General features: G+C 36.0%; 1 protein-coding gene across 1 annotated transcript in view; it reads right to left on the reverse strand.

Annotated features, from left to right (window-relative positions):
* XRN1 (5'-3' exoribonuclease 1) overlaps nucleotides 1-21,586 on the reverse strand; it is a 113,220-nt gene that overhangs the window by 33,237 nt on the left and 58,397 nt on the right. Inside the window, exons 23-31 of the mRNA XM_077756726.1 lie at nucleotides 19,480-19,578; nucleotides 16,915-17,030; nucleotides 16,250-16,396; nucleotides 11,569-11,658; nucleotides 10,925-11,060; nucleotides 10,093-10,117; nucleotides 8,837-8,868; nucleotides 8,568-8,700; nucleotides 906-975 (exon numbers count right to left, since the gene is read on the reverse strand). Coding sequence (XP_077612852.1) covers nucleotides 906-975; nucleotides 8,568-8,700; nucleotides 8,837-8,868; nucleotides 10,093-10,117; nucleotides 10,925-11,060; nucleotides 11,569-11,658; nucleotides 16,250-16,396; nucleotides 16,915-17,030; nucleotides 19,480-19,578 — 848 coding nt within the window. The remainder of the gene's footprint in view (nucleotides 1-905; nucleotides 976-8,567; nucleotides 8,701-8,836; nucleotides 8,869-10,092; nucleotides 10,118-10,924; nucleotides 11,061-11,568; nucleotides 11,659-16,249; nucleotides 16,397-16,914; nucleotides 17,031-19,479; nucleotides 19,579-21,586) is intronic.

Consider the following 21,586-nt stretch of genomic DNA (forward strand, 5'->3'; position numbering starts at 1 on the left):
CTACCTACTCAAGGTAACACAAAGGTTAAGTGAGAGAACATATTCCATGTGCCTTTTATTCTATCACAATCCTTTATCCCATACATTTTCTATCAGTGCTGCCCCAAAATAAACGAAGCTCATCCATAGTAATTTAAACAAAAAAATTCCAGTGCTCTTCCTTTAAACACACTAACTTCTGGTTATCTTTTTTGTCCATCATGGTCAAACTTCTCAAGGGTCAGCTCAACTTTCTGCCTCCTCAAACTACGCTAGTCTGGCATGAGCATCCATAATTCCACAAAAATACAAATCTGATCATGTCACAGCTCTGATTTTGATGACTTCACATTGCTTTAAGGATGAAGACCAAGATTCCAAAATCTTATCATGTCCTCAAAGTTGGCTTATAAGTTCCTGGAGTGTGGTTCTTGCTTTTTTCTCTTACTCTAATCTTGCTGAAGTTCAGACACACTTGTGTTTCTTTTTCAATGACTGAAGAGGTCCCTTTGTTGCATGTGTTATTTCCTCTTCCTGATCATTTGTCATTCTTCTTCCCTCTTTCTCCAGTTAACTATTATACATTCTTTAAGTCCCATCTTAAATATCACTTGTCAAGGAAGCCTTTCTAGAATTCTCAGGACAAGTCATACTCATAGAAACCTGAACCGTTCCTTCCCAGCACTTCTCACATTTTAATTAAATAATTAATATTATAATCAGTTACACAATTATCTTCCCCACTAAAATGAAAGCTCTATGAAAGTGGAAAGCATGTCTATCTTACTCACTGTTACCTTCTCTGGTACCAAATATGACGTCTTACATATAAGCGGAATTCAAAATGTGGACAAATAAACAAATATAGTAAAGTCACTGGCCACATGGACATATTTACAAAGTATAATTATCATCAGGAAACAAACCTTATTGTTAAGCCTCCAGGAAATTCTTCATCAAATAATACTTCAAATAGTACATCAGCTTCTCTATTAGCTGTTAAAAAAAGAGATTTAAAAATCATATGATGAAAAATCAGCATATAGGTTTTTGAACTGTGAGAAACATTGATTACAATTATCAAAAAATAGTGCAAGGGAATATACTATATGAAAAATAGATAAACTCATAGATTACTGGTATTAGTTTAAAGTAAAATAATAATATTTTAAATTTGATGCTATGGTGGGAATGAGAAAGAATGAAATCTGGCCATGTGTAGCAACATGGATGGAACTTGAGGGTGTTATGCTGAGCGAAATAAGTCAGGCAGAAAAGGACAGATATCATATGTTTGCACGTATAGGTGGATTAGGAGGAACTTAATGGAGGACCATGGGGGAGCAGAAGGGGAAAAATAGTGGGGGAGGGGGAAGGAGGCAACCATGAGAGACTCTTGAATGCTGAGAACAAACTGAAGGCTGATGGGAGTGGGGGAGACAGGAAGGGGGGTGATGGGCATGGAGGAGGGCACTTGTTGGGATGAGCACTGGGTGTTATATGGAAACCAACTTGACAATAAACTATTTAAGAAAAAAAATAAATTTGATGCTTTGGGGAGATTAGTTATGTTTTTCTCTCTGCTTTGATCTATGTTTGAAATTATTCATAATAAGGGGAGAGGCCAACGTGGCAGAGAAGTAGGGGGATCCAAAGTTCCCTCCTCTCTCAAACAAAGCAGTGTTGAAGCTAAACGGCTTTGAACTTCAAGAGTCTGGGAGGCAAAGAGACAGTCGCTTCCAGGGACCCACCTGACATGCCACAGGTGTGTGAATGAGAACTGGGAGAAATAAAATGAATAGAGGGGAGGGATTCCCTTCTGCAGAGAGACAAAGGGAAGATAAAGAGAGTCTGGGGAAGCATAGGACTGTATCTGGACAAGAGAAAAACCACTAACCAGGATGTAGAAAGATCCAATCTGTGACTGAGGGGCTTTCTCCAGACCTGGTTGGCTGCCTGGATTGCACACCTGGGGAGGAGGGGAGCCAGCCCTGGGCTTGGTGGCAAGGTCAGGGGTGCAGGCAGCAGTAGGAGAAAGCGATCCTCCCTGGAGTGCTATGAGACAGGACAAAGCCTGCCTGCGACTGCCAGCCAGAGAGCAGCACTACCCCAGTACCAGGGTGCACAGAGTGGGAGTTTGAATCCCAGCCAAGTGCCAGGGAACCAGGAGTCAACAGAGTGGGACAAACTGCGTCGTTTGTGCCTGCGGCAGAATAAGGACGCCTTGGCTTGGGACACGTGGTCTATGGAGGAGAGATTGGGGTGTCGCTATTTTTCTCCCCATCACCAACAAGGTGGGGTCTCAGGGATGGGACAGCAGAACCCACAGTGGAGGCAGGACCTGCTTACACCAAACCATGCCCCTCCATGCCTGGTAACTGCATATTTATTGGAGGGGGATTGATGCTGACCAACCAGACAGCCCCTCCTCCAGACCAGTGCTGTTGCATTGCCTGGTTTAATTCTCGGACAATTCTATTTATATAGAGATTCTTCCTTTCTTTTCTCCTTCTTATCTCTTCCCTCCTCTAGTCTGATTACTCTGGTTGTTTGTTTAAGCAGACATATTTAATCCACTCTCTTGATACTTGTTCTACATTGTCTTCTTTATTTTCCTTTCTCTCTCTCTGGATTAAGCCATATAATTTCTCTGTCTGGTCAATTTTTATTTTTTCTTTTTCCCCACCCTTGTCACTTCTCTTTTTATATGGGATACGGTCTCTTCCATCAGCAGTGCCTCCACCCTGTCTTTTACTTGTAGCTGATGTTTCTGGTTTTTTTTGTTTTTGGGTTTTTTGTGTATACGTGAGTGTGTGTGTGTGTGTGTGTGTGTTTTGTTTGTTTTTTGCTTGTTTGTTTTCCTTTCCAGGCCTACTTCAACAAACAAATCAAAGCACACCTAGTGGAGGGCTGAAAACATCACTATGAGTAGGGAGATAAAGTAACCAAAGTCACAACAGAGAGCAAGTAACATTCTCCAAAATACATCTCCTAAAGGGCCAGGCCCTGGACAGTGTATGACTCCTCTTTAATATAGTAGTGCTCGCAGGTGTAGGGTATATAACAAGCTTTTAAAACACAATAAGGGACAGAAAACTAGTGAAAATGATGAAATGGAAGAATTCTCCTCAAAAGAAATTGCAGGAAGAAATGACAGCTAAAGAATTGGTAAAAACAGATATAAACAATATAACTGAACAAGAATTTAGAATAGCAGTCATAAGATTAATCGCTGGACTTGAAAAAAAGCATAAAAGACAGCAAAGAATCTACTGCTGCAGAGATCAAGGAACTAAATAATAGTCATGATGAATAAATAAATGAGGTGCAAAATAAACTACAGGTGGTGACAGTGAGAACTGAAGAGGCAAAGGGGAGAACAGGTGAAATAGAAGACAAAATTATGGGAAGAGATGAAGCTTTTCTTTTGAAAAAGAGATCAATAAAATTCTGGATCAAGAGGAGACAATTAGAGAACTAAGTGATTCAATGAAATGACCAATATCCGTATTATAGGAATTCCATAAAAAGAAGAGAGAGCGAAAGGGGCTAAAGTTGTGCTTGAACAAATCATAGCTGAGAACTTCCCCAATCTGTGGAAGGAAACAGACAATGAAGTCCAGGAGGCACAGAGAATTCCCTTTAAGCGTTAACTTGAATTGATCTTCTGCAAGACAGATCATAGTGAAACTGGTAAAATACAAAAATAAAGAGAGAATTCTGAAAGCAGCTAGGGATAAATGGGCCTTAACCTACAAGGGTAGACACATAAGGGTAGTAGCAGACCTATCTACTAAAACTTGAGAGGCCAGAAAGGAGTGGCAGGAAATTGTCAATATGATGAATAGGAAAAATATGCAGCCAAGAATCCTTTATCCAGCAAGCCTGTCATTCAGAATAGAAGGAGAGATAAAAATTTTCCCAAACAAAAACTTAAGGAATTCATCACCACTAAACCAGCCCTACAAGAGATCCTAAGGGGGACTCTGTGAGCATTGCAAAGATCATAAAGAACCAGAGACATCCCTACAAGCATGAAACCTCTTTTCCTTTTGAGAAGTCTGGCTAGGGGTTTATCAAAAAGAGGACCTTATCAGGATAAAAAGCTTCTGCACAGCAAAGGAAACAATCAACAAACTAAAAGGCAACCAACGGAATGGGAAAACATTATTGCAAATGACATATTGGATAAAGGGCTAGTATCCAAAATTTATAAAGAACTCACCAAGCTCCATAAAAACAAACCCAAATAACCCAGCGAAGAAAAGGGTAGAAGACATGAAAAGACATTTCTCCAAAGAGGACATCCAGATGGCCAACAGACACATGAAGCAATGCTCAACATCACTTATCATCAGGGAAATACAAATTAAAGCCACACTGAGATATCACCTCACGCCAGTCAGAGTGGCTAAAATGAACAAATGAGAAGACTATAGATGGTGGTGAGAATGTAGAGAAACTGCACTTGCATTGTTGGTGGTATATAGAGAAAATGACTCCCCTTGCACTGTTGGTGGGAATGTAAACTGGTACAGCTGCTCTGGAAAACAGTGTGGAGGTTCCTCAAAACATAAAAATAGAACTATTCTATGACCCAGCAATAGAACTGCTAGGAATTTACCCAAAGGATACAGGAGTGCTGATGCATAGGGGCACATGTACTCCAATGTTTATAGCAGCAGTATCAACAATAGCCAAATCATGGAAAGAGCCTAAGTAAGTGTCCATCAACTGACAAATGGATCAAGAAGATGTGGTTTATCTATATAATGGAATCCTACATGGCAATGAGAAAGAATGAAATCTGGCCATTTGTAGCAATGTGGATAGAACTCGAGGGTATTATGCTAAGTGAAATAAGTCAGGCAGAGAAGGACAGATACCATATGTTTTCACTCATATGTGGAACAGGAGGAACTTAACAGAGGACCATAGGAAAGGGGAAGGGGAAAAAATAGTTAAGAAGAGGGAGGGAAGCAAACTGTAAGAGACTCTTAAATACTAAGAACAAACTGAGGGTTGACGGGGGTGGAGGAGAGAGAAAAATGGGTGATGGGCATGGAGGAGGGCACTTGTTGGGATGAGCACTGTGTTATATGGAAACCAACGTCACAATAAATTATAATAATAAGAAAAAAAAAGACTGACGTGATTTTGGCTCAGGTCATGATTTCACAGTTTGTGAGACTGAGCCTTGTACTGGGTTCTGGCTCCAGGCTGTCAGTGGGGAGCCCATTTGGGACTCTCTCTCTCCCTCTCTCTCTGCCCCTCCCCCACTTGTGTGCACATTCTCTCAAAATAAATAAATATTTTTTAAAAATTAAAAAAAAATAACATGTAGGAATGGGAGCCCAAGGTATATGGGAAATCTGTACCTTCCGCTTAATTTTACTATGAACCTAAAACTTTGCTGATAAAGTTTACTTTTTAAAAAAACACATACAACAGTCTTGTGAAAATATCTTTTCTCTTCTTCTTTACCTCTTCAGTTCACCCACTCCTCTGCATCCATAAGTAGATCCACCTCTATTATAAGAGCTTCTATTACTTGAGTCTCACCTAACCTCCTACCTCTATATTCTTACATAAAATACATTAAAATATCAAGACCAGGACAGCTAAGATCAATGTGTTCTAAGAATAATTTTGGTACAATCTAAATTATAGTAACAATTAAATTACATGACAAATCTTTTTTTTTTTTTTAAGTGTATTTATTTTGAGAGAGAAAGAAAGACAGTGAGCTGGGGAGGGAGAGAGACAGAGTGAGAGAGAGAGAGAGGGAATCCTAAGCAGGCTGTATGTTGTCAGTGCAGAGGATGATGCGGGGCTTGAACATGATCATGACCGAGCCTAAATCAAGTGTTAGACACTTAACGAACTGAGCCACCCAGAAGCCCCTAATTAAATGACAAATTCTTGATGAGATGTTGTCAAAGCTGCAAAATTAAGTTAGTTTATTCAATCTATGCATATTTACTAACTGTTCACTAACTTTATGCCAACTATAAGAAGGGGATCTAAAAATACACTGGAGAAGGAAAAAATACAATCTCTAGCCTCAGGAAATTACAGTCTAACGGAGGAAACACTATACACAAGCAAACAAATATAAAAATACCAACTATGTCCATTGCTAGGAAAGAAACTAGTGGTATCTGAGAGCTGGGAAGTGGTATTCCATGCATGCTCTTTAGACAAAGTGTTCTAGGAAGGTCTCTCTGAAGGAAGCGATATGTAAGCTGCAATCTGGAAGATGAGGATGTGTCAGCATGATAAAAACAGGGAGAGGAGCGTTTCAGGCAGCACAGAACTGTGAAAAGTTCACATGACACCCATAATCTTACAAGTAAGTCAAATAAACTGAGGAAGCCAAATAAAATACACATGAGGGAATGGTTTTAGGAGGAAAGTAATTAACTAATTTTGATCATTTATGCAAAATAGTAGAAGGAAACCATTTCTTATTTTTCTGTCTGAGGCTACAGCAAAGAACATGGGGAATGAATCAGGATCAGGAGCCTAAATATCCATCACTGATAAACAGATAAAGAAGATGTGGTTTATATATACAATGGAATACTACTTGGCAATGAGAAAGAATAAAATCATGCCATTTGCAGCAACATAGATAGAACTGGAAGGTATAATGCTGAGTGAAATAAGTCAGCTAGAGAAGGACAGATATCATAGTTTTCACTCACATGTGGATCTTGAGAAACTCAACAGAAGACTTTGGGGGAAGGCAAGGGGAAAAAAATAGTTACAAACAGAGAGGGAGGGTGGCAAACTACAAGAGACTCTTAAATACAAACCGAGGGTGGATGGGGGTTTTGGGGGAGAGGGGTAAGTGGAGGATGGGCATTGAGAACAGCACTTGTTGAGATTAGCATTGGGCATTGTGTATACAAGCCAATTTGACAACAAATTATATTCATAAAGGAAAAAAAGAAATTATTCATAATGAGTTAATAAAAGATGTAACTCTGGAGTTTGCAGTTTTGAACGTCTTGCAATAAGATAGACAAAAGATGATGAAGATCTGAAAACATGGTAGTTTAGTCAATAAAGGGAACAGAATGGAGAGAACAGAAATATTATTAGATAGGAGTCTGTGACCTGTGTAGATAAAAAGGATAGAGATGCCAAAGATGACTCCAAGGTTCTGGCTGAGATGACTTGGTAGATTATGGATGTCATAACTGAGATATGAGACATATGAGAAAGAAAGTGCAATAAATTTAGACAGTAAAAGAGAAGAATAAATTTGGCAGAGAGGCTGGTGAGATATACCTGGCAAGATTAAATTTACTCAAAATTCTAAGGTAAAGTGAAATAATTAGCTATGATAATGTTTTGAATTCTAACCCCAAATTAATAATAGGGTCTATCATAGTACTTGAGAATTGACTAACCCTTCCTCTCTCCTCCCAATCCCTCTCTTTCCCTCATCTCCCACGCTTCCTCTCCTTTTCTTTTTTTCTCTCCACCCTTCCCCTACCTTTTTCCACTTTATTGGTTCTGTTTCTCTGGAAAACCCTAACATAATATCTGATAACATCCTAGCCTGTGATAGGAGTGGAGGGATGTCCGTCCCCCATCCCTAGTCCTTCACTGCTCAGCTAAAACCAAGTCTGTAGAGCTCATCCAGACTCCAACACCCAGGTGTACCTTTTAACCTGAAACTTTTACTTGAAATTTAAACTCAAGAAAGTGAGGCTCAATAAGAGGCAGGAGTTTCTCCTCTGAAGACTTAAAGCTCACCTTCTAGGTTCCAATTCCCCATTTGAGGGAGGAGCCATTTCCTCAAACAATTATTAAGATTATAAAAGATAAGAGGACTGTTTACTTCCTTCAGTTAAGATGACTATGCAGATGAGGTCTCAGCTGAGGAAAGTAATGATGAATATTCCTCTTTTTACTCCATGTCTATTTGCAGACATGGTTAATCGATGACAGAGTTCTTTCCCACTCAGAAGAGATATAGTTTTAAAATCTTTCTCAAGACAAAATCCCAAACAGTCACTATTACTGATAGGGGTTGTCAGAAGAAAGGAATCTTCTATGTTATCAGAGTCCCAAGACAATTTGTCTAGAATACAATCCAATAAACTCAGTACTTGAAGAGTTGAAGCAGGGGGTTGAGCAAATAGCAGCAGGTGGGTTGTTGTTTCATCACACCCATCTGACCCTTATCATTCCACGCCCAAACAATCAGACAAAGGTTGAGTGCCTGAGAAAAGAAAAGACAGTGCTGCCAACACCCTGACCCCTTGGCACCCAATATGCTGCTTCATGCTAGTTTGACTTTTTTGGGAATCTATGCTGCAAAGCAGCTCATGCCAGGTATCATTTAGATCCTTAGTTGCTTCTTTCCTTTTCCCTCCATTTTCTCATATTTTTCTTTTCTTTTATAAATAAAAAATATATGGCATAAAATTTATCATCTTAATCATATTTAAGTGTGCACTACAGTTAACAATATGAACTTTGCTGCTCTCTGCTTAGATATGACACTGAATTTTTTTTTTTTTAACTTTACAATACAGATGCATTAGAAGACACATCAAGTACTGAGATATTACCCCCTTTAATTCCTATGATGGTGCCCCGAAGGCCAACTGGAACTGAAAAGTTCTCTCTCACATTTACCACACGGTCAAAGAGACGAAATTCTGCATCTCGGTCAGGAATGACTCCATGTTGCTGTTCTAAAGGCTGAAGAGAAGAAAGCCTTAATTATTATTAATTCTACTTTGAAATAGTTTTTCTATTACTATAAGAAAAACATTGTGTTCTTTCTACACTTTCAAAGTAAAAACAACAACTTTGAATTCTTTGATAGGAAACTTACTCTGTACAGCAAATGGGGCTTCACTGTCACTCANAGAAAAAAAAATGTTTAAGTATTTAAATTAAAAAAATTGTAAAACTGTTATTTGAATTTATATTAAAAATATAACATCATTATTATTCATTTGGACATGCCTCTCTTTAAAAAGCCAAATGAGTAATTTAAAGAATATCTGAAGTTCTTCAGATGCAGCAAGGAGGAATAATAAATTCTTACTTAAAAATTTTTTTTAATTGGGGCACCTGGGTGGCTTGGTTGATTGAGCGTCTGTCTACTTAGGGAGACATACAAGAAATAAAATAAGGAAAATATACAGTATCTTTGATGGTAAAAAGCATAGAGAAAAATAAAGCAGGTAAAGGGGATCATCAGTGTGGAGAGAGATCACAATCTTAAATGGAATGAATAGTGAAGGCAGTCCAGGCAAGATGTCTTTGCTTCCAGCCCATAGGACATTAGGACTAATAGGGTACAAGTTATGCCCACTGACAAAAGCAAAAGGAGAAAAAATTATTTTTTTTAAGTTTTTTTTTTTTTTAACTCATTTTGAGAGAGAGACTATGAGCAGGGGAGGGGTGCAGAAAGAGAGAGGGAGAGAGAATCCTAAGCAGGTTCCACACTGTCAGTGCAGAGCCCAATGTGGAGCTTGAACTCACGTACCATGAGATCATGAACTGAACTGAACTGAAGTTAGGTGCTTAACTGACTGAGCCACCCAGGTATCCCCAAAATAAAAGAAATTTAAAGTAATTTTAAAAAGCACACTCCAAACCTGTGCCTGGAGTATTGCATATGAAAAAAACCAATCAATATGCTCTGATATACCTCTAAGCATTATTTACATTATAGCAATGATTAGAGGACATGGTAATCAAACCTGATTCATCAGGCAAATTAATAAACTGAGGAGTTTTCACAAAAGGCTCCAACCCACAGCTACTAAATAAAAAGTTCTGGGGTCTGGCTACTCAAAATGTGATCACTTGGGAACTTGTTAGAAATGCAGAATCTCAAGTCTCATCATAGAGCTAGTGAAAGAGAATCTGTGTTTTAACAAATCCTCCAGTGATTCATTTGCACATTAAAATATGAGAAGTATTGCTTTAGGGGCGGAATCGAGAATATGTTTGTTAAAAAGATCCTTCAGTAATTTTGATAATTAGCTGAGTTTGGGAACCACTGCCCAATATGAAAACTACTGCTAATTTTAATGAAGACCCTACATTATAAAAAAAAGTTAAAAATGTTCAGAATGTTGTATTTATTTTTAGTTTTTCTTTTCTCTGTTACCCTAATAACATTATAACACTTAAGAGAAAAAAAAAGTCACTCATAACAGCACCTTGTCACATTAACTGGTTTAGAAAAAATTCCTGTCTTAGTCTATATGCACACACATTTAAAAAGTGTTGCAACCAAATAATAAACTATAAATTTGTATATACATCTTTTCTTTGTAAAGTAAGGGAAAAATGTGTGAAACATTTTAGAAAGTTCTGCATCCAAATGGATTAAAATAAAATTTGGGGGCTTAGAGTAAGTAACTTTTATTAAGTAGAAAACTTATTTCAAAAACAATGCTGTATAAATATATTTTAACTTAGATTGAAAGACAATTTTAAAAAATGCAGGTTAAAAAAATAGCCAAGCATCATTAGGCATTAAAAATAGGCAATATTAGAAGGAGTTTACATGTCCTAACTTAGTTAATCCTTTTGATGACCCTATGGAGTAGATACTATTTTACTCTGATTTTACCAATGAGGTAATGGAGGCATGGGAGGGGTAAGTATCTTGCCTCAGGTTTTAAGTACTAAAAGAGGAATGGGGGAAGATGATTTCAGAGCCCATTTCTAAACTTACTCTGCTTTTAGAGTATTGTGTTAGCAAAACAACATCATCTTAATAAAAAGGCAAATGCGTGGAAAATAAAATCAAAAGTTAAAAAAAGAGTATAATCAGACATAAATTAGAATCACTGAGTTCATGTTTCATTTGGCTCAAACACGAATGAATTATTTATAGTACGATATACAGTCTGTTTAACTTCAAATCTCATCAATCATCTTGGTTACTGAAAATTAGTACCTTGCACTTTTCGACTTCTTCCTCAATTTTCTCAACGATAGCTGCATCCAGAATTTGTAAATCACAAGATGAACGAGACAAAGTACTGACGGGATGTCCCTTTAGCCAAGTAATAATTTCTTGAACTTTCTCAGCACTATATTAAAAATAATAATTTTTTCACATTAAAACTTTCTGATGGTTTATGCAAAGGGCCTAATATAAACTTTCTGAAGGCTGTGAATTATAAAAGACATCAAATATATAAATAATTATCACTAAACTTAATTGGGACTATAAGTCTAAATATCACTTCTTAGAAATTTTAAAAAACTACAAAATTTGGGGCACCTGCCTGGCTCAGTCAGGAGGGAATGCAATTCTTGATCTCAGGGTTATAAGTTCGAACCCCATGTTGGGTGTAGAGACTACTTAAATAAATAAAACTTAAAGTGAAATAAAATAAAATAATCACAAAATTAGTTTAAAAGTACTTTACTGATATAAGGGATATAAAAATATATGAAGATCTTAAAACAAAAATATATAAATATAAAACCTTCCCACAAAAGCAATAAAATTCTTAATAAAGTAGATACTGTACATTTCACAGGGAACCACTAAATTGAACTATGAGACAATAACTAACCACAAATATTGCTTACCCATTCTCATTTTCTCCAGGCCAAATATCATCTTCATAGAACACATCCTCTTGGCTGTTTTTGGCTATATAACTAAATAGTTCCGGAGCTCTTGCCAAACAAACAAAAATACTGCTTAGAATACATATACAGCTAACTTCACATAAACTTCCTATCAAATGATTTTGGATCCTAAGGGGAGATATAAAATATACTGAGGACTGATTATTACACAGAGTATTAATAAGGGATAGAGACTAAATGATTTGAAAATATTCATAGGCCCTCAAAAAACTTTCAGTAGCTGAAGAAGAAATGATTCAATTCATAAACTGTAATAAACTTTACTTATACACTTCAATTACCGACTCTAATTGCTCTTAGATTATAATTACCGGTGATAAACGGACAAAAAAAGAATCTACAGGTTTATTTTCTAATTTTTATAACAAAGCTGAAACATCCCACAATAAGAAAATTAAAATACATTACAAGTTTCTTCTGATAGTCCTCAAAACATCATTGCTTCCTGAATAGTTCAGGACTTTTAAATACACATAGCAGATTGAATACATGTACTTTGCTTCCCTACCTACTACAAGAAGAGTAAAGTATAAAAAAGGGCACAGATTCAGAAAGGCATGAAAAAGGGAAGTGGAGAGTCTGATAGCATATATGAATTGTTAATAAAATTTTAGAAACTGGAACTTGGGTGGGTTAAGTATTAACTAGTCTGAAACAAAGGGAAAAGCTGTACCCTAAGCTACCAGTGTGGGAAATCAAAAAGCAAGATGATTTAAACTGTCCAAGTCTGCAAAAGCTCAGAAATTATGGGCTCTACGTACACTGAAATGGTATAGTATGGGTGGCATGAAGTTTAGTAGACTTTTAGGTGAATATTTTATATAATAAGCAGTTAGGTGATTATGATTAGTTACCCAGCCTAAGACCTGTCTGTAGTTTATCTTTTAGAGAGGCTGAACAAGGGATGCTCTAGCTTTAGATATACAAGGCACAGGGAGATAGATGGGTGGATGGGGCATGAGGAGATGAGAGGGCATTAACAGAAATGTAACTACTACACATGTGTTGCTAGGAAGCAGGCTAGGGAGTGTAACTTCTTTAAGAAACAGACCCTGAGATTGGAAGTAAGCATGCACACAGAGTATCAGAGAGCTCTTGTGGAATCAACACATGTAGAAAGGAAGGAAAAAAGGAATGAAGCAGCACTGGGCACAGGGAAAAGTTGAGCTGTGATCCATCGTTAAAAAAAACTCCTTGGTCAGTCCTACAAAGATCTTGAACTAGGATGGCCCGTTAGACTTGTCCTGAACTGGGGCAGTCAGGTTGGCTGGGTCTTTACACCTCCTTATAGGTATAAAGATCAGGTGTTAGACCTGTGGGTGTTGTGGGAAGGGGACGTAACTTCAGATGAGGCAGTTCTCTTCTGCAAGGCAATTCCTGAAGAAAGGTCACAGTTGAGAGATGTCAGACAGCAGCATTCCAGCTGCCAAAGAAACAGGTCCTTTAGTCCTTAAGGAAGGTTTGGAGGGTATGTCATAGTATCTACTATATAGTAAGGTCCCTTTTCCCTGGTTAATTTCCAAAACACTGGAAGTCACTTTTGTTCTTCACATCTGTTCTCCAAGGAAAAGGATGGAGGATACTTCTCTAGGATAACTAGCCAGCCTAAGAGAAAAGATACACATATAGGTAGTGATGTTTGGAGGTCCACTGCAGAAATAGGAACATACCACCCGAGAAGGCTCACCAAAGCACATTACATTTTCAATCACCTTTTTGGTGCCTCATTCTTAAATATGATTAGACACCAAAGAAGCACTGACAAGTAAAACAAAAACAAAAACAAAAAACAACAACAAAAAAACCCAAACAAAACTTTAACCTGAAAGGAGCAATTAAATCAAACAGAAAAAAAAGCAATTTGGAGAAAACAGAAAATATAGAGAATAAAAGAAAAACTAAAACTACCATTTAATTCATTATAAGAATAAGATACTATGAAAAAGGAATGTCCGAGAATAAGGATGAACTTTTAGAAATTAAAAACAAATCAAACAAATAAAAATGATATAAGATAAAGTTGAAGAAATCTCCCAGAGTAGAACAGAAGTATAGCATTAAAGAAAACAGATAAGAAAATTAAGAGGATTAATCCAGAGGTCTATCATCTAACAGAAGTCTCAGAAAGAACAGAAAAAATAGAAAGGAGGCAATTATCAAATAAATATAAGAAATTTTCTCAGAAGGGCATCAGTTTCAAGACTGCAAGGACTGAACCGTGAAAAGAAAGAAAGAAGATACATACCAAGGCACACATAAAAAAATTTCTTTTCATATTTATTTATTTTGAGTGAGAGAGAGAGAGAGAGAGAGAGCACATGTGCAAGTGTAGGTGAGGCAGAGAGAGAGGGAGACAGAATCCCTAGGAGGCTCCACGCTGTCGGTGCAGAGCCTGATGCAGGGTTCAAACTCATGAATTGTGAGATCATGACTTGAGCTGAAATCAAGAGTCAGTCGCTCAATTGACTGAGCCACTCAGGCGCCCCAACACATCATCACATTATTAAAACAGCACTGGGAAAGGGAAGATTCTTAAAAGATTTCAGAAACTGAAAATAGATCACACACACAGATTCAAAATCAGAATGGCACAGGACTTCTCACCAGCAAAGGAAACAAGAGAATAGGGCAGTGCTTTTCAAATTCTGAGGGAAAATAATCTCCCATCTAGGATTCTGCACCCAGGCCAGTTATTATTCAAGTCTGTTTAGCAAAGAATAAAGACATTTTCAGACATGCAAGCTTTCTCAGGAAGCTATTAGAGTAAGTGCTCCATCACAATGGAGACATAAACCAGAAAAAAGTAAGATATGAAAGCCAGGAAATAAAAAAAATCCTACATAGAAGAATGGTGAGGGAAATCCCTAGGATGGCAGTAAAGAGAAACTCTAGAACGAGAGCTATCTGACAGCCCTAGAAAGCAATTAGTTTACACTGAGGCAGGAAGACAGAAGGTTTTAGGAGGAAGTCTATAAAAACAAAATGGAACTGAGAGATCTCCTGATCTGTCTGACCATATGAAGTTTTCCAGCTATGACACACAGTTTGGGGCTGAATTAGTTATAAGAACACAGACAACAAGCAAATGATTAAACAAGATATGGAAATAAAAAATGTGTACAAGGAAATGCAACCATAATACTCTACAAGGTCCAGCTGTGACCATTTACAACACCTTAATCAAGTAAACCATAAATACAGATTTCTTAAACTATAATGAAAGGGGAAATAATATACGTGTGTGTAGAGCACACGTAGAGGGTGAGCAGATAGAAAGGGGAGGTAGTAAAAGAGAGCTAAAGCTTCATCTTTCATGGTAGGAAATCAATGCATATATTAAGTTGATAATCATGAAAAAGTAGGGTAAATACATTTTAAAGAAATATAGATGTGAATGGAAGAAAAAATAATTAAATTTTCAGATGGTAATCTGAGATTGAATTGTGTTCCCTCCCAAAAAAGCTAGATTCAAGCACCACTCCTACTACCTGCAGAATGTGACTTTGTTTGGAAATAGGGTTTCTATAGAGGTTATAAGATAAAAACGAGGTCTTTAGAGTGGGCTCTAATCCACATGACCATCTCTTTATGAAAAGGGGAATTTGGTCACAGGGGCAGACACACACAGAGAAAAGATGACGTGCAGACATACAGGGAGAACCCATGTGAGGATGGAGGACTGGAGTAATGCATTTACAAGTTAAGACCAAATGTGTGAGGCTATAAGAAGCTAGCAGAGAGGCACTGAATGGTTCTTTTCCTAGCATGTTCAGATGAAGCATGGCCCTACCAAACACCTTGATTTTGGACTTCTGGTCTTCAGAACTCAGACAATAAATTTCTGTTGTTTTAAGCCACCTAGTTTGTGGCACTTTGTTATGGCAGCCCTGGTAAACTAATACAAGAATCCTTAAATACAAGGTTAGAAACTGGTGGAACAATGGAAAGAACATTCAATTGGGAATCAGAAGTAAAGGTATTGCCTCTAAATCTTTGTGACTGAGTAATTCAGTTAAACTTGGTATACAGTTTTGTCTTTCTATAATGAGGAGCTGAGGTTTATTGATTTCTTAGACCATTTCAGCATAAAAGTCTTTAATTTTAGGATAGTAATCTATTATCCAGCTGGAGAATTAAGACTCAGCAAAATCCACTGGGTGAAGAGCTATTTTATTTACCCATTCCAATCTTCTTATTACTAACACAGACATGCAAAGTAGTGAATAATTTATGATAGCAAATTAAGGAAAACTTTAATTAAAGGGAGGCCAATGGGTGCCTTGCTGGCTCAGTTGGTAGAGTGTACAACTCTTGATCTTGTTGTAGGTTTCAGCCTCACACTGGGTACAGAGATTACTTAAAATGATCTTTAAAAATAGAAAAATAAAAATAAATAAAAGGAGGCCAATTCTCATCATTCTTTTTCGTTTTAAATAATATGCAGTATTTTTTAGCTAACAGCTATGGTGCTCCATGATACAAAATTAGGTTTACATGTAACATATGTCCCATCTTGCCAAAGGAAATATTTTTAGTCTAAAATTCATATCAGAAAGGCAAAATATTTATTACATTCCCACATTTTGGGAAGCCTAATAGGACCTTATTAGGCACTTACCTCTCTAAGTACTCTGCAAGAAGTTGTTCTGCTGCAGATGAATACATCCATTCACTTCCAACTTTCTTAGTATATCCAGGTACCTCCTCATTTTTTTTGTTGAATTTGAGATTCAAACCCACATTTGCTTTATGGTCTCCATGAGGGCTGAATTTAAACCACACACACACACACACACACACACACACACACACACACGAGTTTTAAAATTTTGTTCAAAGAATACAAATTTTTGCTTTCAATTCTTAGAAAAACTTAGTTTTGATTATTCTTCTATAGTTTTCATGGTTATTTCCAAAGTAGCAGTAATTGAAAAACTAGAGGAAAGGCTTTAAGACCCAAGTTAAGAAAGCATATAAATAGATTATTAGAGAAGAGAATGAAATAAGAAAATGCAGGGAAATATATTATTGAGATTCACACACACCTTCTGATACCTTTTTTCAAGGTTCAATTTGTTAGCTGCTAAAAATAAGAACTGTCTTTCCAAACACCTAAAACATGTGCCATTTAGATGAAAGATCACCATCAGAGGAATTTATGCATAATTTTTAAAGAAACTTCAGAGCAATTAATAAAAGAAAATAAATATTAAAATAACCAGTTTATCTTTATCATTTATTTTTTTCTGCCACTTTAAGTAAATTTCTCTAACATAAACTTACTTTCTCCTAGATCCTCTTCCAATAAAAATACTTCCTGTAAACCTTGAAACAAGGTATCCACTCACTCCAAGACGACTGGCCAACACATATCCTGGGTTGTACTTTATAGAATATTTCTTTAAATATAAAAACAAAAAGGTCAATTATGGAAACACAAAGCATCGAATGTTATTTCTTTACCTTTAAAATCTGGAGATAATCAAGACATCACTAACCATTGGAATGTGGCAATATAAGGATTCTCAAAAGTAAGTGATCCATTTCCCCTTTTTTTTTTGAAAGGATCTGTAGGCAGAATTTCTCTGCTCCTCTCTCTCCTTAAAGGACAGAATTCCCAAGGATGAATGAAAGGGGGAGGAAATATACAATTTGTGAAACTGTCTCAAGAAATAAACTCTACTGTAAATAGACTCTACTGCAAATTCTGCAGGCAGGAACTATTTCTTAAACATTATTTTTCATATTCCAACCAAGCAGGGCCTAGTAAAGTACCTGGGACATAATAAAGCCTTGATGATTACTACATTGAACTAAAACATGAGCATGTCATCAAAACAGTTGCTACTGAGCAAAATTTAAAATATCCTTCATATATGGACATAAGTAATATTTACTTCCCCTAATACTTACTATCATATGAAAAGAAGAAGTATGTATAGGTTTATATAGCTAATACAGTCAATGAAATGTAACCTTAATTTGTGTACTTAAGGAAAGAAATTATAAAGATTATCAAATTTAAAAAAATGTATTAGATCATATAATTTTTAACCAGGAAGCAAATTACTAGTACCAACTAGGGTAAGCTACCATATAATCCTAACATAATGTACATAATAATAACACATATTTTATATAGATTTCATATGCTATATTCATATGAATTATATTCATATTTTATATGTCTACAATAACCCAAAAATGGGTAAATTTTTTAGTTGTATGAATAATATAAATTCATTATTAAAATATAATACTATGTTGGTAAAGAACACAATATCGTTTTTCCATCAAGAACATTATTAGGTTTAGAAATAATCTAGACAAATCAAGTATGCTTTCTAAAACAGATAGGAAGAGTTAGGGTAGTAGTTCTCTATCATAGGTAGTATAACTTACTTTTCTAATAAGCATTTGGAAATGTATAGGGGCATTCAGTTATAGTAACTGTCACAGGCTACTAGCACTTAGTGTCTAAGGGACAAAAATCTCAACTGTGCTGTCATATACAGGACAGTCCTATTTTACACATAGTAGTCCTATCTAAAATACCAATAGTATTCCTTTTGAGAAATATTCAGTTATGGTACAATTAAAATTGATGAAGATCATCACAAATATTCTAGAAAATGAAAATTAAAAAGCAAAGGGGGATCTGGAGGGCTCAATTGATTAAGCATCCAACTCATGGTTTGGTTCAGGTTATGATCTCAAAGTTCATGGGTTTGAGCCTCACGTGGGCTCTGTGCTGACAATATGGAGCCTGCTTGGGATTCTCTCTCTGCCTCTCTCTCTTTCTCTCTGCCCCTTTCTTGCTAATGCTCTCTCTCTCTCTTTCTCAAAATAAACAAACATTTTAAAAAAGGAGAGAACATTGGAGTAGAGAAATAAGTTTTGTGTAAAAGTTTAAAAAGTATGTAAAGAGAAAGAGAGCACAGTAGAGAAGGTATGCCTAGCAATACTGTATATCAGAAGTGGCTGGGCTCATTCATAACTAGAAAAAGCTAGGGATAAAGGAAAACATATTCTTTCACTAAGTCCCAAAACAGAAGCCTCCAGCATCTTTATCAAATGGAACACTCTTCTGGTTTCCTGACAGTGTTTTCTGAATTCTTTCCCCAAAAAGGACCAGATGATAGACTTGTTTGCCTTCCATAATGTTTTCTCAAGTGTATGCTGATTCCCAATGCCTTGAATTCATTTTATAGGATGTAAAGCTTCATAATTTACTATTAGAGAAAAATAGAAGTGTAAGTAGCAATAGCTGACTGTGAATTAATTTCGGTCAAGTTAATTATCCAGTGAAGAATACATGACAGATGTCAATAAGAATAAGAATACATGACAGATATCAGGATCCTCCTCCCATTATAAAAGGGAAAAATAAAAGGAGAACAGTGAAAATCTTTGGAGAAAAAGATCCTGAAAAAAAGTGCTGTGAATTTAGATGCAGTTTCCCAATTTCCTCTAGTGACTGCAGTAAGGCCATTTGTCACTTGTAACTAAAAATGCAGGCTTTCATTAATTATGAAAAGTTAAAAAAAAAATCTAGGTCTATTCCCAGAGGGTATGCTGAAAAACATGCCCCTTCTATTGCTTGAACACAATAACCCATAAAGACTGTTATAGATCAATAATGAGATTTCAGTGATTCCCCCCCACCCCGCCAAAGATTTGCATGAAGTTTGAGCATAGATTCCACACTTATTTTTAAATAATCCTAGATGCAATTGTGAGAGAATTTAATCAATATTAAATAAAATATTTATAATACATTCAAAGGAGGTGGTAAAACATATGCTTATCATCAATTGTAAATTAAACAATATAGATTATAGTACTCACATGCTGGTTCTGTATTAAAGCATCAAGATTGGGCTCACATGGAATGCTGAAAACCACACGAATCCTACCTTCTGTAATCACATCCCCCGAATCCTGAACCTTGGAGAGGGGAAAGAAAATCATAGTATGTTTTAGTCTCTTTCACTATATTTTATTTACTTATTTTTCTACTTATTTGAAGTATTTATTATTTCTGAAATACAGTAAAACAGTAAAGTTGGCTATTGGAGATTCTCTTAGAATTTGTAAATGAATGTGATTATGTTGTAAATTTGAGTCATTGTATCTTGCTTTAATAGCTGTTAGTCTTTTTTTCCCTTTAAATTAACTTTTTATTTGCAAAGAACTTTAAACTACCAAAAAGTTGCAAAAGTAAAAACAGGTCAAAGATCACTTGTAAAACATTTACCTAGATTCACCTAATGTTAACGTTTTACTCTGCTTTAACATTTGTGCTGTGTGCAGTTACATACACATCATTATTATTCTTCTGAACTTTTTGAGGGTATTATTACATATATGATGTCCCTTACCCCAAAGAAGGGCATTTTATTATATAACTACAGTACAGTTATTAAGTACATTCATTTATATTGATATAATACTTTAATCTACTGTCCATATTCCAATTTTGTCACAGTTGACCTAAAAATGTCTTTTTTAATAAAGAAAACCCTTTTCTCCCTCTACTACAGAATCCAAGCTAGAATCAGATATTGCATTTAGTTGTCGTATCACTTTAGCCCCTTTAATCAGGATTATATCCAAAGCCTTTGTCTTTTAAAACATTGACACTTTGAAGAATAGGGTCATTCCTCTTTCTCCATCCTGACTTTGATAACAAAAGTTACTCATTTGTCATTTGTCTGATGATTCCATGTGATTAGGTTAGGTTTATATATTTTCCTCCAGAATACTGTGTCCTTCTTAGGGTATCACATACAGAGGTACATGATATTCATCTGTCCCTCACTTTGATACTAACTTTGATCATACCAAAGATATTGCTCAATTTCTTCACTGTTCCATTACAGTTTTTTTCTTCCTCTAGCATCTAAGTGTCTGTGGAAGATATTTTCTAAGACCATGAAAATAGTTTCATGAAAAATTTTCATGGTCTTAGAAAATATCCTACTCAGATAAAAAATTTCCCCTAGATTTAGTTTCCAATGATGATTGTCGCCACATATAATCTTTATCATAATGCTTATAAAATGATAGTTTTCCAACTCTAGCACTCTCTCCACGTTTACTCATGACATGATACTGTAAGCAAGAGCCCTTCTATTCCCTATTTATTATTGTTGTGGAATCATTAATTCCTATTTTCCCAACCTATTATTTTGGTTCTCAAACTGTCCCAGATTTGGCCAGGAGGAGCCCTCTGAAGCTGGTTCCTGTGTTTATGTTATATGCTCTCATCAGTCTTTTGAGCACTTCCTTACTTTCTGGCTTAACAAGTGGTTTCAGGTTCATCTTGTGTCTACCTTGCCCTAACCCTGTAATGGGCCATTTCTCTGAAAACTTTTGATGGGGTAAGTTATTAGAGCTCAAAACCTGGAGATTATGTGTGTTTTCTGTTAACAAGGTATCTTTGCTTCTTTTGCACAAACAGGGCTAGAAAATATATGTATGTATAGGCATATTCATATACATACAAATGCATATATATATCCATATACATGTGTACATACACACATATACATACACACATACAAAAATCATGAATTCACATTAATACTTCCAAGTCTAATCTATCCCCAAAGGTTCTTTCTTGCATTCTTCCATTTCATATTTGCATATATCTTTTTCCATGTGAGAACTGGAGGTCCTCAAACATCAACACATTTACAAGTTCATCAACCCAATAATACATACAATTACTACAATAATTTCAGAATTGCTTTATTAATACCACCACAATGAATAAACCTGCTTTGTCAGAGATTAGGATTTGAATTCTTTTTTCCCTGCCTCCTGACTCCAACCTGCTTAAGACTAAAGATATAAAGCCAAATACTGTGTTCCTAAGTTAGACAAATGAATTCTTTTTCCCCCCTTCAGTATTACATTTTATTTTATACCTAAATGAAGAGAGTTAAATAAC

Source organism: Crocuta crocuta, unplaced genomic scaffold, assembly GCF_008692635.1.
Source record: "Crocuta crocuta isolate KB4526 unplaced genomic scaffold, BGI_CrCroc_1.0 scaffold337, whole genome shotgun sequence".
Taxonomy (NCBI): Eukaryota; Metazoa; Chordata; class Mammalia; order Carnivora; family Hyaenidae; genus Crocuta; species Crocuta crocuta.